General features: G+C 39.0%; 1 protein-coding gene across 2 annotated transcripts in view; it reads right to left on the reverse strand.

Annotated features, from left to right (window-relative positions):
- Pdk3 (pyruvate dehydrogenase kinase 3) overlaps nt 1–14,851 on the reverse strand; it is a 60,088-nt gene that overhangs the window by 21,885 nt on the left and 23,352 nt on the right. For both annotated transcript variants that reach the window (XM_028881675.2, XM_028881676.2), the window contains exons 4-5: nt 9,608–9,792; nt 8,041–8,130 (exon numbers count right to left, since the gene is read on the reverse strand). In XM_028881675.2, the coding sequence (XP_028737508.1) occupies nt 8,041–8,130; nt 9,608–9,792 (275 nt within the window). The remainder of the gene's footprint in view (nt 1–8,040; nt 8,131–9,607; nt 9,793–14,851) is intronic.

A 14,851-nucleotide genomic window follows, 5' to 3' on the forward strand; every position in this document is an offset into this window, starting at 1 on the left:
TCTATGCTTTTGTGTGAACATGCCTTTTGTTTCTTATGACCCTAGGAACGGGAAAGTGATGAACTAGATGGTAACTCTAATAAACACTTGAGAACTGCCAGACTATCAGAACAAGACTTGAGTTTTTCCTTTACAATTTCCAAAAATCAGATGGGTGCACTCACACTGTTCTCAGCAACATACCAACTTCTTGGAGACAATCAACACTGTGCATAGAGAATATACTTGCTTAAGATTCAAGAGGTGAAAGAAGGAAGAAAGAAAAGGGAGGGAGAGAAAGACACTCTAGAGAACTTCAATGTTAAAATCTGACATTACCATCTTAAAATAATACAAAGGTAAGAACAGGGTATGTTCAGACTATAAGTACCTTGTGTTGCTACCAAATTAGAATTGTATATTCTAATTATCTAATATTACTTGTCCCCACATTAAAAATTCACATCTTATTAAACTTTCAGAATTAAGCATCAAAACAGAGACATCAGACAAATCATGACAAGATACAATAAAAACAGAAAACAAAAAGGCTATTAGTAGCAAAAACAGAAAATAATTTTTAAAAAATTAGAAGTTTGAAAATAGACATTAAAATAGGGTTGAATTTTCACCCTGAAAAAAAAAGAAGTTAGAATTTTAAACTACATCAAAATTGCAAATTTTTCCCTAGAATATAACAAACCTCATCAATTATATATAAAATATTGAGAGAGAGAGAGAGAGAGAGAGAGAGAGAGAGGAGGAGGAGGAGGAGGAGGAGGAGGAGGACGAGGAGGACGAGGAGGAGGAGGAGGACAGGAAGGAGAGAGAGAAATCAGGAACCAGCTCTTTTGCTCTGGCTAGTCTACTAAACAATGCTACATCTCCACCTAGTGACGCGATAGCACAAAAGCTGACCATGAACTTTTAAGACCCAAATGCTGAAATTTACAATGTTTCACTATCTATATACAAAGTCAATATGCCTCAACTCCTCCAGGTATATAATAATTTTTAACATTGAACTTCCTTTCACTATAAAACCGTGACAGAATCCAAACCTACTAAATGTTCTAATTATCCACGGCATTACCTTTGGCATTACTATGAGCACGATAACACTGAAAACATGCTAGGCATATACAATGTGTGGAGGACAGTGGAGTCCAAATAAAAACAGCCAACTTCAAACTTAGTATGGCTCCTAAAATCACATGTGAATAAGAATATTTTATTTTATTTTTTTTGGTTTTTCAAGAATATTTTAGTTTCATTATACACTGTAGTGGATCAATGTTACAATTAAGAATTACTTCATTATTCTTGAAAATCTTCAAACATTGCAATGTAGATTTTCACACACCATCCAGAGAATGCTGAGAGTATTACTAATAAAAATTTATACCATGATGGGCAAATTCTCAGAGGATACCAAAGTGCTTTGGATAAAATACATACATAATAGACATCTGATTAAGGGCTGAGGGTGTAGCTCTGTAGGAGAGTACTTGCCTAATTTATGAAAGGCCTTGGGTTCAATCCCAAACACTACAAAAGCAAAAATAAAGCATTTGCTAAATAATAATCCTTTGGCCAATGATAAAGTTTTCACCATTCAAGCAATTACACTAACAAGTGTTCCTTTTAGTTAGATTGGACGTTAGAGTCCCAGAGTGGTAAGCAAGGATTAGGAAATTTTAAAAGAGTATAGATTATTATTAGTTCACCTTTTGGGTAAGGTTGAGTGTAAAGAGTTCAGATTGTGAAATAAACCCCTGGAAATTCTGAGGCAGTACCTCTGTTTTGAGGCCTAGGGACAGACGTTTAAAATACATCAGCATAAGTAGGCTAGGTGTGGTGGCACATGCCTTTAATCCTAGCACTCAGGGTTAAAAAGCAGAAGCGGGTAGATCTCTGAGTTTGAGGCCAGCCTGGTGTACATAGAGAGTTCCAGGCTAGCCAAGTGATTCTGGAGAGAATCTACATTAAGTGACCACTTGCTTGAAAAGTCAAGGCTACGTCACCTGTTTCTGCACTCTCATGACATAAGTGATCATGTGGCTACTGGGTGTTTGGGAACACTAAAACGGCATTCTTTGCTTAAGTAAAGTTAATTTAACATCAAAATTAAAACCGTTTTAAAAATCCCAACAACCAAAATTCAGCTACTGGTATGGGAATTTCCTTTACACCTAGAGTTTTTGTAAGCTGTCCTTACATTAAGTTCTCTAAATAAAAATTTACTATTTTAAAATTAGAAATCAAATTGTTTTAAGAAGACAAACTATTTTTACCTGTACTATATTTCAGCCAGAATATACTACTAATCTTGAAAAGGGAACATGGGAAATTATTATTATTGCCAGTAAATGTAAGTGATAGTCACTGCGCTAAGAATGTCTGCAGTAGTAATAGAGTATTTCCAGCAGATCCATCTTTAGCCATGAATCACTTTTCAGAAATAACACATAGGAAATTTTAACAGATCATGGAGCTTATTTGATTATAAGTCTCTACTCCAAATCTTCCATATAACTCTTCCATCAACTATCAGATTTTATAGTTAATCCACTGTATCACTCATTTACAACATAAGGAGCTAGAACTTGAGTACTGAAAATTTTTAAATGAACACGTCATACACAATAACTTTAAGTCTAACTGAAAAAAGAAAAACCTTATAAACTCAAGTTTAAAATTCCTGTCAGAACAAAGTACACATAAATAGCCATGAAATATTGCAAAGTCGCAAGACCATTTTTATTTGTCTTTTATGTGTGTTTGTCTATGTGTATGTGTGCATGCTCCTGTGTGAGAATGTAAGCACACATGTGAGTCAGCACACAAGAAAGTGTGAAGACAATCTCAAGGTCAGCCCTTGCCTTCTAGCTTGTTTGAGACAGATGTTTTATGTAGGTTCTGTGAACCTGAACTTAGGTCTTCATACTTGTGTGGAAAGCACTTTTACCCACTGAGCAATCTCATTAGCTCTGCTTACTTATTATTTTATTTTACTTGATGTGACTAGGTGTTTTGTATGGATGTCTTCTATACTGTGTGTCTACAGTGGCCAGAGAGGCCAGAAGAGGGCATCAGATACCCTGAAACTGGAGCTACAGACAATCGCTAGCTGCCATGCAGGTCCTGGGAATTGAACCCAAGTCCTCTGGAAGAGCAGTCAGTGCTTTAAACTGCTGAGCCAAGCTATCTCCCCCAGTCAAGATTCTTTTATTTTTAATGAAAACGACACCACACCACTATTTTCATGTGGTAATAACATAAGGTTAATCAAAGCAACACAAGCAGGTGTTTTCAAACTATCTTGCCAAACCAAAGACACCTAAAACCCCCAATTATTGCCTTCTTAGCAATGTACCATTTTATCAGTTGTTTCCTGTTGGAGATACGTGGTAACAGAGCAACATTCTCTCCTGTTAGCATAATCTAAGTAGCTGTTTTCTTAACTGTTTTAAATCTGGCTGCTCTTCCAGAGGACCCAGGTTCAGTTCCCAATACCCACATAGCAGCTCATCACTATCTGTACTTCCAGTTCCAGGAGTTCCAACACCGTCTTCTGGCCTCTGGGGGCACCAGGCACTCATGTGGCATATATGCAGACAAAACACCCATACACATAGAATGAAATAATAATAATAATAATAATAATAATAATAATAATAATAATAATAAATTACAAATTCAAAATGAATTTGCTCTGCATTATCCCATATGAGCCAAACAGTCAGAGCTGGCAGTGGTGGAAGACATCTGGAGTCCCAGCACTTAGAAAGTGAAGGGGATCAGTAGCTCAAGATTATTCTTAGCTATGCCAGGTTTGAGGCCAGCCTGGGCTAGCTGAGATCCTGTCTTGACAAACTTACAGAAAAAAAAAAACTCCTTAGCCCGCTTGCTGCACATGCCCTTGCTCACTGAGCCACACCTGAGCCAGGGACCTACTTAGCAAGTGTCTGAGATGAGACTGATGGGTTATCCACATCTTCACCTTCTGCACATTTTTGACCTGACCACCTACTCAATTATTTTAATAAACCTATTTCTGGAGCTAGAGTGAATCTGTTATGGCAACCTGAGGAGACCAAATTGAGAACATAAGATATTATTTCTGAGCTGAAACAATGTCATGCACTCAGGAGGCCATTTGTATGCTATCATGCTAAGCAATAACAACATATAAAAACGACATGGAAAAGTTAGCATGTCTGAGGAAGTCAACTTTTGTACCAAAGCAAAGATTTAAGTCTGTATCTTTAAAACACTGTCATCACAGGATTTTCCATTGGATTTTCTGGTTTCTTACAAAGAAAGTAGGCAAAAGGGTCACCACGGAAGGCTCCTCCCAAAGGATAATAGGACTTGCTTTATAACACTTAATTCTGGCATTCACTCCAGAGTCTATAATTTACAGACGTATAAAGGTAGAAATTAATGTGCTGAATAAGCCACAAGGGGAGGTTTGCTTAAGAGAGTTCTGTTCTGTTACTGTTACGCTGGATGCACCCCTACTTGTACACCTTCATACAACTGTCTAGTCAAAAATAAAAATAGCACTCTTACCCTCTACATAAGTTTTCTGCAATCTGTCTCAAAAGGCCTAAGCATGCGATCAGTTTTAGTTCATTAAAACTTGTGAAGGCTACAAAAACATACGTGTACAGCACTAGCACATGAATGCACATACATATAGGGCCATTTGGAATGGACATTTAGCTGTGCTTATTCTAGTGGACTGTAATAATATTTTGGAGGCTCGTGCAGAAGGACAAGTTCAAGGCCTGTTTGGGCTACAGAGTTGAGTTCAGAGAATGCCTGGAAACTTAACAAGATCCTACCTCAAAATAAAAAATGAAGAGGAGATCAGAATATAGTTCAGTTGTGCAGTGTTTCCTCAGCATGTGAGAGACCCTAGGTTCAATCACCAGTGTTATAAAAAATAAAGGTTTCTAAACGTAGATACGTGTAAAGCACCTTGATGGGAAGGAAGGTTGTCGGAAAGTTGATTATGTGGATGTGGCTTTGCAGTAGTGTATACTTTCAGATCTCAAACCACCCTCCAATGCTTTTTAACTTTAGGAAATCTGCTACTGAGAGATGAACGCTATTCAAAGATTCACAGAGGAACAGAGTGTCTCAGTCCTCCCTCCTCCCCTCAGAAGTATGGTGGCAGGATGTGTATGTATGCACCTGTGTGTGTACATGGGCGTGGTGTATGTGTTGTATGTGTTGGGGGAAGTGGAATGACAGAGGAGTATGAGGAGTGACAGTCACTACTCAGAGCTTTGCCAGGAATCTAGGCTTTAGTTGTGCTCCCCCAAAATCACACAATAGAATATAGTAAACTTCTGCAATGCACTAGGCAGAAGATTTAAAAAATGGCAAAAGAGTAAGGATAAATCTGTGAGTGGGCTATACCTGACAATGTAGACCTATAATCCTAGCTACTGAGAAGCCCGTGACAGAAGGATAATTTCAAACCCTACATGGGCTACAGAGTGAGTTCAAGGCCAGCCTGGCAGACATGGTGAAACTGGATCTCAAAATAAAAAGTAAAGAGGACAGGAATAAAGCTCAATGGTAAAGTGCTTGCCCACCATGTCTAAAGCCCAAGGTTCAATCCCCAGCACAGCAAAAAATAAGCTGTGAGTACTGGAAGAATGAAGAGAAAGGAAGAGACTGGAGTTGTGAGTAAAATGAACAAAGAAAACTGATGCTTGTGCTAAATGGCTTCTAGCTTGTGGTGCTTTGAGAAGATGGGGGACGGGAACGTGGTGCTTGAGGACGGGGGATAAGGGTAAGGAAGTTAGGTCACTCATCTTGAAGGGGGTATTGGGACTCTGGCTCCTTTCTCTTTTTGTTTCCCAGCTACCATAAAATGAGTAGCTTTGCTCTGGCACACATTCACTGTCACAATATTCTACATTGTCACAGGCTCACAATGATGGGGCCAAGCAACAGTGCACTGAAACTTTTTTAAATGAACCCACATAAATATTTTCTCCTGTAAGTTGATTGCCTCAGGCATTTTGTCACATCAACAGAGAGCTGACTGACACAGGGGCACTAAGAGACTCAGGCATAAACTTTCAGGATTATTTTCTTTCAAATATCTGTTGAACTACTCTGAATAATCTGCGGTTAGTTTTTGCACAAAATTTGTACACTAAGAACAATGTACAAGTTTCTGGCACATCCTGAAATTTGTATGCACAGATTAGATATCAACATAACAACATCATCAGTAGTTACTACCTGCTAATTAACAGAATAATGCTGACAGCACCAGTCGGAAAACAAGTTCTTTCAGTCTTAGCAGTTAAGTCACGGGGATTCCTCCTTAAACTGTATAAGGCTTTGATGCACTGCAGCACCGCTTGATCTCTTTGTACTACAGAAGTTGGTAAGTTTCATAAAACTCCCGATACTTATCAAATCCACAGGTTCTCAGTTATAACCTCCCTAAAAATTAGTCAGCCTTGATTTTGTAAAGAAACAATGAGACAATTAAAATGAATGTTTGCCAAATTTTACCATCAAGAATTTCAAACATTTGCCAAAGTATAAACCACAGTATAATGAACCCCCATATACTCACCAAAGCCTCAACTACTCTTCCCAGGGGTCCAGTCTTTTTTCATTTCCCATCCTCTAATTTTGAAGCAAATCCCTTACCTCATACCATGTACAGACATTTAATATCTCTTGAAGCTATATATATCTCTAAAGCTATGACTAAAAACATTACCACCATATCAATATCATACCTAAAAACTATAAACTTTGGGACTAGTTAATTCCAGTGTATGGCATTTTTTTATTTGTAATTTCTTAAAAAGATTTTTCACTTTATTTCATGTGTATGAGTGTTTTGCAAGCATGTATGTCTGTGTACCTGGTACCCCTGGAGGTCAGAAGAGGATGTTGAAACTGGAGTTATGGACAGTTGTGAGCTACTATGTGCGTGCTAGAAAGAGAATCTGGGTCTTTTGCAAAAACAGCAAGTGCTCCTAACAGCTGAGCCACCTCTCCAGCCCACATTTTTGAATAACAAAATTATTAAACAATTTTAAGTGTCTAAAATTTATCAAGCCACAGAATATTTATAGATCATCTCTATAGGCACTCCAAGGTTTTATATATGTTATCAAACAAGTAAAGAAGCATTCCCTGGCCTTACATCAATTACAGTTCAAGAGAAAAGACCCAAGTGTGATGTATCAGCTAGACGTAGTCACCTTAGAACTGAAATAATGTGAGTAAATGTCTTCTGAGAAAACAGTGGCCTAGGCAGCTCCAGGAAAACAGAGTGCACAGGTTGTCCTTAGCAATGGTTGCTCAAGTGCAACCAAGGTCCTTGAAAACCAGGAAGAGGTAGAGTCATGTCATCTCATCACCTGAGTATATCAAGAGGGGTGAGAAGCAGAGTAGGAAATGCAGTCTGGGGAAGGAGACAGGTTGGGAACACGAATCTGCCCAAAGGAAAAACTTAAGTAGTACTGGAATCTGCTGGGTTACAGCCAGCTGAGCTTTCCTGATAGAGCATTTAGTTTAAATGAATAATGGGGACACCTGTTGTTCAAAGTCAAAGTCCTCAGTTAACCAGGGATTTATGAGTACCAGGCCTGCTCTACCCTGGGACTATTGGCATAGTGTCCATCCAGCTAAGCTCACTTGCTGTATAGCTTCTAACACCAGGAGTATGCAACAGAAATACATGTAGATTTGGCAAATGTGAACTCAGCCCCATTTTACAACAAGGAAATAGTTTAAAATGATAGCAAGTCAAAATTTAGAACTTCCTGAAATGTTAACTGTTTAAGAAAGAACTAAACCCTGACCAATGAAGTAGAGACTGAAACTTGAGCATTAGAATTATTCATCCTTTCCCAATCTAGAAATATTTCATATTTGAACTAAGTGGTTTAGACCTAACATGGCCTGATGAATCACAGACTACACAGCAACCTAACCCTACAGCTGAGCTGCCTCAAACAAACCACCATGCGATTTCTGCCATGGTCAGTGACAGTGGGTTGGTATCCTTACCTTTCACCACATCAGCTACATTACAGGTAGGATCGATACTCCCTATGTGCTTAGGATGCGCAGGATTGGTGTCCCCACCAAAGAGAAGTGCTAAATGAACACAAAAGAGAGGGAAAGGGGTTGAAACACAGCAAGCTGAGATGGCCAAGCACAGAAATACATTTCTAATTGTCAAAAAGGACTCTTTATTTTAAGAATCACTTCAGCATCCACAATGACTTAGAGTAATGCAATCCAGCTGATGGCTGAGCAAATACATCAGTCAAAAAGGGGGAAGGATGTATGTACTTCAGGTCTCTTCAGTTGCAGTCAGTCGATCCTAAAGCAGCGGCACACGGCAGGTGCCCAATCCTTTCTCCTTCCGCTGATGGAAACTAGATCAAGACGCTTCCATGCGTGGCAGCTTATCTCCCTGCTCAAGACTCTTGCGGCCATTTATCCCAATCCCTAAACATTCACAACGTTCACTAGCCAGGCCAGTTGTGAGGAACCTTCACTGGCAACACTACCAATGCCTGCATCATGGAGGTTCTTTTTCAATTCTTTGTACACCAACAAGATTTGTTCAAACAATTTAGAAAAATATTCCATTTACTCTATACAATAGCTGCCAACTTTTATTCCTAAATAAAAATCTAAAGAACCTGAAAAGAAAAAAAGCAACTCAAGCCAAATTTTCATAGGTAGATTTTATATTAAATCGATCAGCACTTGGAAATTGTTGCTATCTCAGTAGATTAGCTGGCTAGCATATAGTTCCCTTTTCTCTATAAATTGTCATACATTTGTTTCTAAAAAATACATAAATACATACTTAAGAGTTCCATAACATTTGTTTATCTAAATGAATTAAAAAAAAAACAAAAAATGAGTAAGACAAACAAAACATGCTTTGTCCATTCTCTGATCAGCAAGAATGACTCCAAATACGTGGATGCTTTTTCCTTAAAATTAAAAAAAATCAGGCAAGGTGATAACACTAGAAATCAGCCAAGAAGTTCTTTGTGCTGAAAAGAATTCTAGATGTTTCCCCTGTCTATCACCATGGGGAACAGACTAAAAAAACTCTCAAAGTCGCATCCTGGACTGATAATCTTGCTTCCTCAGATTGTTCCTATCACTGTGGAATAAAGGGAATTGCTTATATATCCAACATGCCAATTCAATATTCCCAGTTTTGATGTTTTTAAAACTAAAAAGAAAATACATGTATGGATTAAGGAAAAATACTCCCAGGTACATGAAATTACTGAGAAGTCAATGTGGCTGCCATTAAAACCAGTCCCTTGTCTCCACAGAAATGTAGCGCAGAGCCCTTGAAAGACAGCAGTGGTCCTGCCTCTAATGTAAGCACCACAAATGTCTTCTTCCGACAGCTTGCAATCAAGAATACTGATTAAGCGATATTTATAATAGGAAGGATTCACTTAAGAAAAACTGAACTAGAAATGAAATTTCTACAGCTAAAAGTCTAAGTCGGTAAATTAAAAGTGAAACACAAGGAAAACTTTCCAGAAAAATCAACGTGGTTACCTTTTCACAACTGGACCCAACATAACCCACTTACTGTGTTGGTTAATGAGCATGCGGAAAGATATGCGGTTGGTATAAAAACGGTCCAGGAAATATTGGATGTTACTGCTAATAAACGGATCAAACCCGAACTTTTCCTTGTATTCTATCACGCCTTGGGCCATTGTAGGAACAACATCGTTGTGTCTGTTTCTGATATTAATCAGAACATGGAGAAAGCTGCACGGGAAGGAAACAAAGTGGTAAGTCTGTATTTCATAGACTGGAACACACTTCCACCGCTGTCTAGTTACCTGTTAGTACTCTTTATAAGAATAAACACTACTTTTACCAGATAGTAAAAGGAAGTAGTCATAAACATTAAAACTTAATTCAAGCTTTGGTTTGAAACTTACTACCAAAATTCCTTCAGAGCTATCCAAAGTAGTAAAAGGTTCTGTAAAGCTTAAAAATAAGTTCAAATAATTTGTTAGGAATGAACTTACATTTTGGAGTTCTATAAATGTTTTTTTTTCTTTTTACTAAGAATTACAGAACATATCAGTGCTTCTCCTGACAACATGAGGACAATCCTGCCAAAGTCTCTAAGGACTTACAAATGGAGTCTTAAAGCAAGAGCTTCTTCTCTGAACAAAGAATGCCACGCTTTTCATGAGCAAGAATTTGAAATCATCTCCTTCCTGCAGTGTAACATGAGGCAATGTAGATATAAAAACTCAACAGAAATAAACTCATTTGCCAGAACAGTGGCACATACCCATAGTTCCAGATACTCGGGAGGCGGAAGCAGGGGGTACTTGAGCTAAGGTGTTTAAGAGTAGCCTGCACAATATAGGAAGACGCCCACCTCCAATCAAACTCACAAATCATTTTCAAGGATTCTGGCACATTACTGTCAAGATGTATAGAGAAGGGACTGAGAGATGGCTCAGTGGTCAAGAGCACTGTGGTAGCTTAAATAAAAATGGTCCCCAGCTGGGTGGTGGTGGTAGGCACCTTTAATCCCAGGACTTAGGAGGCAGAGGCAGGCAGATCTCTGTGAGTTCGAGGACAGCCTGGTCTACAAAGAGAGTTTTGGGACAGCTAGGACTATTACACAGAGAAACCCTGTCTCGAAAAATAAAAAAATGGCCCCCAAAGAATGCTTAGGGGGTGGCACTATTAGGAAGCGTGGCCTTGTTGGAGTAGGTGTGGCCTTGTTGGAGGAAGTGTGTTGCTGGGGGCTTTGGGATTCCACATGCTCAAGTCAGGCCCAGTGTCTCTCTCTTCCTGCTGCCTGTGGACCCAGATGTGGAACTTTCAGTTCCTCCTCCAGCTGCCTGCATGCTGCCATGCTTCCTCCCACAACAACAATGGACTAAACCTCTGGAACTCTAAGCAAATCCCAATTAAACGCTTTCCTTTGTAAGAGTTGCAGTGGTCATGGTGTCTCTTCACACCAATAGGACATTAACTAAGACATACATGGTGGCTTACAACCAGTTTTAAGTCTAGTCCCAGAGGAGCTGACACCCTCTTCTGGACTCCATAGGCACCAAATACTCATGTGGTACACATGTTTTGTAGACAAAACACCCATGCATATAAAATTAAAAATAATAAATTTAAAAACATGTATAGAAAAAATATATGAAATACAGTGACTTTAAGAACAGAAAAATAAGTCAAGTAATGAAACAAAAAAAAATTATGGAGCCAGGCTCAAAGTTTGAGTAAGTAGCTGTGCACCAAAATGTAGCATATTAAGAGTATAACAATGTGGGGTCTGGAGAGATGGCTCAGCAGTTAGGAGTACTGATGGCTCTTCCAGAGGACTCAGGTTCGATACCCAGCACCCACATGGCAGCTCACAACTGTCTGTGGTTCCAGTTCCAGGGATCTGACACCCTCACACTGACATACAAGCAGGAAAAAACACCAAAGCACATGGAATAAGAATAAATTTAGAAAAGAATGTAACAATGTAAGTCAGTAAGGGAATGATTAAACCGATTAGGCCAGAGGTCTAATCATGTAGCAATTTCAAGCCTTTAAGCCCCAATTAAACGAAAAATGAAAGAGTGAGACTGGGGAGATGGCTTGGAGGTAAAGTGAGGAGGCTCTGTACCCACATGAAAGCCAGGTGTGGCAGGCAGCACATCTCAGAAACCCAGAGCTAGGGGAGTGGACACAGGTGGATCCCAGGGGATCGCTGGCCAGCCACTCTAGTCAAAACATCGAGTTCCCTGTCAGTGAGAGAGCCTGTCTGGAAAAATGAGGTGAGTGATCAAGGAAGACAGCCAACCTCTGGTCTCCACATGAAAATGCACACATATACATACATACACGTGTATACACATAAACCATACATAAAAGTTCATTTCTTTTGAAAAAGATAAAAATGTTGAGTGAAATGAAATCACAAACAATAAAAGAAAACCAGCTGAATTAAGTATGTAACTTTAAAATAAAGAAGGCTGTTCTAAGCTTATTAGCAAGGGCAGAAACACATAACATAAAGAAACAAAGATAACTGCAGAATTTCAGAAACACACATGAATAAAAGAAGGCCCAAAAGTCCTTATACTTAGTGAAGATGAACATCCTATTGAGAAACTAGGAAAAGGGTCTAATATTAGTGGGGAAATCTATGAAAAAGCAAGCACAAATGCCAACCAATTACCCAGCACAAAGGCAAAGTAAACTATGTGAAACTGTTCTTTCTTTCTTAGGATGGCAAATAATAGCCAGTGTAGGTTGTGTGTGGGCACTAAATGGAACATTTGCTAAGGGCAACTTAACCAAATATATCTTAAGTCCAAAGAGGATAATTCCACTTGTAGGATCAACGCTGGGGAGACAACTGAACAAGGTGAATAGCTGTTTTTAAAAACTGCTTTCACAAACATACATGCATGTATCATACACACAGAACATGGGGGGGAGGGGGAGGGGTGGACATGAGAGAAAGAAAATAAAAAATGTTTTAGGAGTACTGTTTGAGCTAGCAAGATGGCTCAGTGGATAAATGCACTTGCTGTGTAAGCCTGGTGACCTGAGTTTGGATCTCTGGAAGCCACAGAAAGCAAAGGCAAAGACCAATACCCAAGGCTATCCTCTAACCTCTACACACACAACATGAAAAACACCTATGCACATATACTCATACATACATACATACATACATACATACATACATATAAGTATTTTTAAAAACTACAAACCAGTCTAAAATTCAACACTAATGGGTCAAATTGCATGACCTATCTGTAGAAGAATTAATAATATGTGCCGGGCAGTGGTGGAAGGCACCTTTAATCCCAGCACTATGGAGGCAGAGGCAGGCGGATCTCTGAGGCCAGCCTGGTCTACAGAAAGAATTCCAGGACAGCCAAGGCTACACAGAAAAAAACTGTCTCAAAAAGCCAAATGTGTGTGTGTGTGTGTGTGTGTGTGTGTGTGTGTGTGTACCAGCTATGTGCTCCACAGTAACATTTCAATGACAGACTCTATACACAACAGTGTCCCCAAAAGATTATGTCCCCTAGTAAGGCTGTCATCCTCTTAAGTTTGTATGAGGATACTCCACAGTGTTCACACAAACAAATTGTCCTCATGAAGCATTTCTCTAAAGGTATTATCGGTCATTAAATGATGCACGATTGCATTGTGAAACTATTAATAATGTCCAAGAACTATTGTAGACAATTATTTTTATAAAAATTGCTAGGCAGTGGTGGTACACGCTTTTATCCTAGCACTTGGGAGGCAGAGGCAGGAGGATCTCTGTGAGCTCAAGGCCACCCTGGTCTACAGAGTGAGTTCCAGGACAGCCAGGGATACACAGAGAAATTCCATCTTGAAAAACCAAAACAAACAAAAACCCAAACAAAAACAAAAAACTTGACACTCATGCAATATGAATGCTTAGGGTACATAAGGGTAGAAGAAAATGTTAGCTGTGGTTGTCCCCTAGTAATTTAATGGAAATTTAGGATAAGTTTTCTTTTATTTAAGTCTTATTTTTCTCAATGGAATACTTCTATAACAAATATATACATACAATGATAGCAAAGAGTAAACTCTGAAACTAGAAGTTCATAATTAGCCAGGCTTGGTGGCACACATCTTAATCCCAGCACTCGGGAGGCATAGAAGGCAGCTAGATCTCTGAGTGCAAAACCAGCCTAATCCACACAGTAAGAACCTGTCTCAAAAACAAAACAAAACCAAAAAATGCCCAAGTTCACAATTATTCACAAGAAATTTTACAATGGGTAATTTTTCCTCATATACCTCTTTTCAACAACGTATTTATAAACTAGATATCAGTAAAATGAAATAATTCATTATAGTGCAGACACATCTTTACTTGAAGAGAAGAGGCTTACTTTAATGGATTAATTCTCAGAATACCTTCCTACCCTCCTGGGCTTTTCTATCTCCATCATGATGATCAATTTGATTTACACAGATGACACCCCAGTTAATGATCCCATATAACCTCTAGCTGAACAGAAAGGGATGTTCAGGACACTAGCTCACCTTTCACTTCTTCCTTTACTAACAGCAAGGGGCTTCTCCAATCTCCACTTTCCAAACTAGCTGCATAAAGCCAGCAAGTTATCAAAACTCACCAACTGAGACCTACTGCCATGATCTAGTACACACTGGATTCGGTACTCCCTATTTACATATTGTCCTTGATGGAAATTTTGTTACAGAGACAGGACTCCAGAAAAACCATAGCAATGAATTAATAGTTGTGTACTTCTCCAAATCTATATCCTCAAATGTAGAACTAGAGGCCAGCTTCGTTTTGAGAATTTCAAAATGTCCCCAACTAATGATTTCAGGAAACAAAGCTCCTGGAATCAATCCAATTGATGTCAACACCTTAAATGACAGCAGTGACTAGAAGCAAGGAAGCAAGTGAAGCTCTAACCCAATGCTTGCACTTTTCACATTTCACAGATCCATTAGAGAAAACACAACTAACCCTGAGCTACCTTCTCCTGACTGGAACTAGCCATTTCGGCAGCATGGTACAATGCAAAGAACCACTGCACTAAGGAAAAGGAACCATGACTCATAGGTGCTCTGCTCTGCGGTGTCACAACCTTGAGAACATTCTTCTACACTTCTGACCTCCATATTTCCTTGTTTGTGAATTCACGTCTGGGTGAAAAAACACTCCAAGGTTGTTTGTGTAGTATAGCGTTTCCCTAGTTCTTTTCATGGAACATCCGAGTCAAGTATCTGTCTCACAATTATATGGATTATGTCTATACTTAAAAGA

The sequence above is a fragment of the Peromyscus leucopus genome, chromosome X (genome assembly GCF_004664715.2).
Source record: "Peromyscus leucopus breed LL Stock chromosome X, UCI_PerLeu_2.1, whole genome shotgun sequence".
Taxonomy (NCBI): domain Eukaryota; kingdom Metazoa; phylum Chordata; class Mammalia; order Rodentia; family Cricetidae; genus Peromyscus; species Peromyscus leucopus.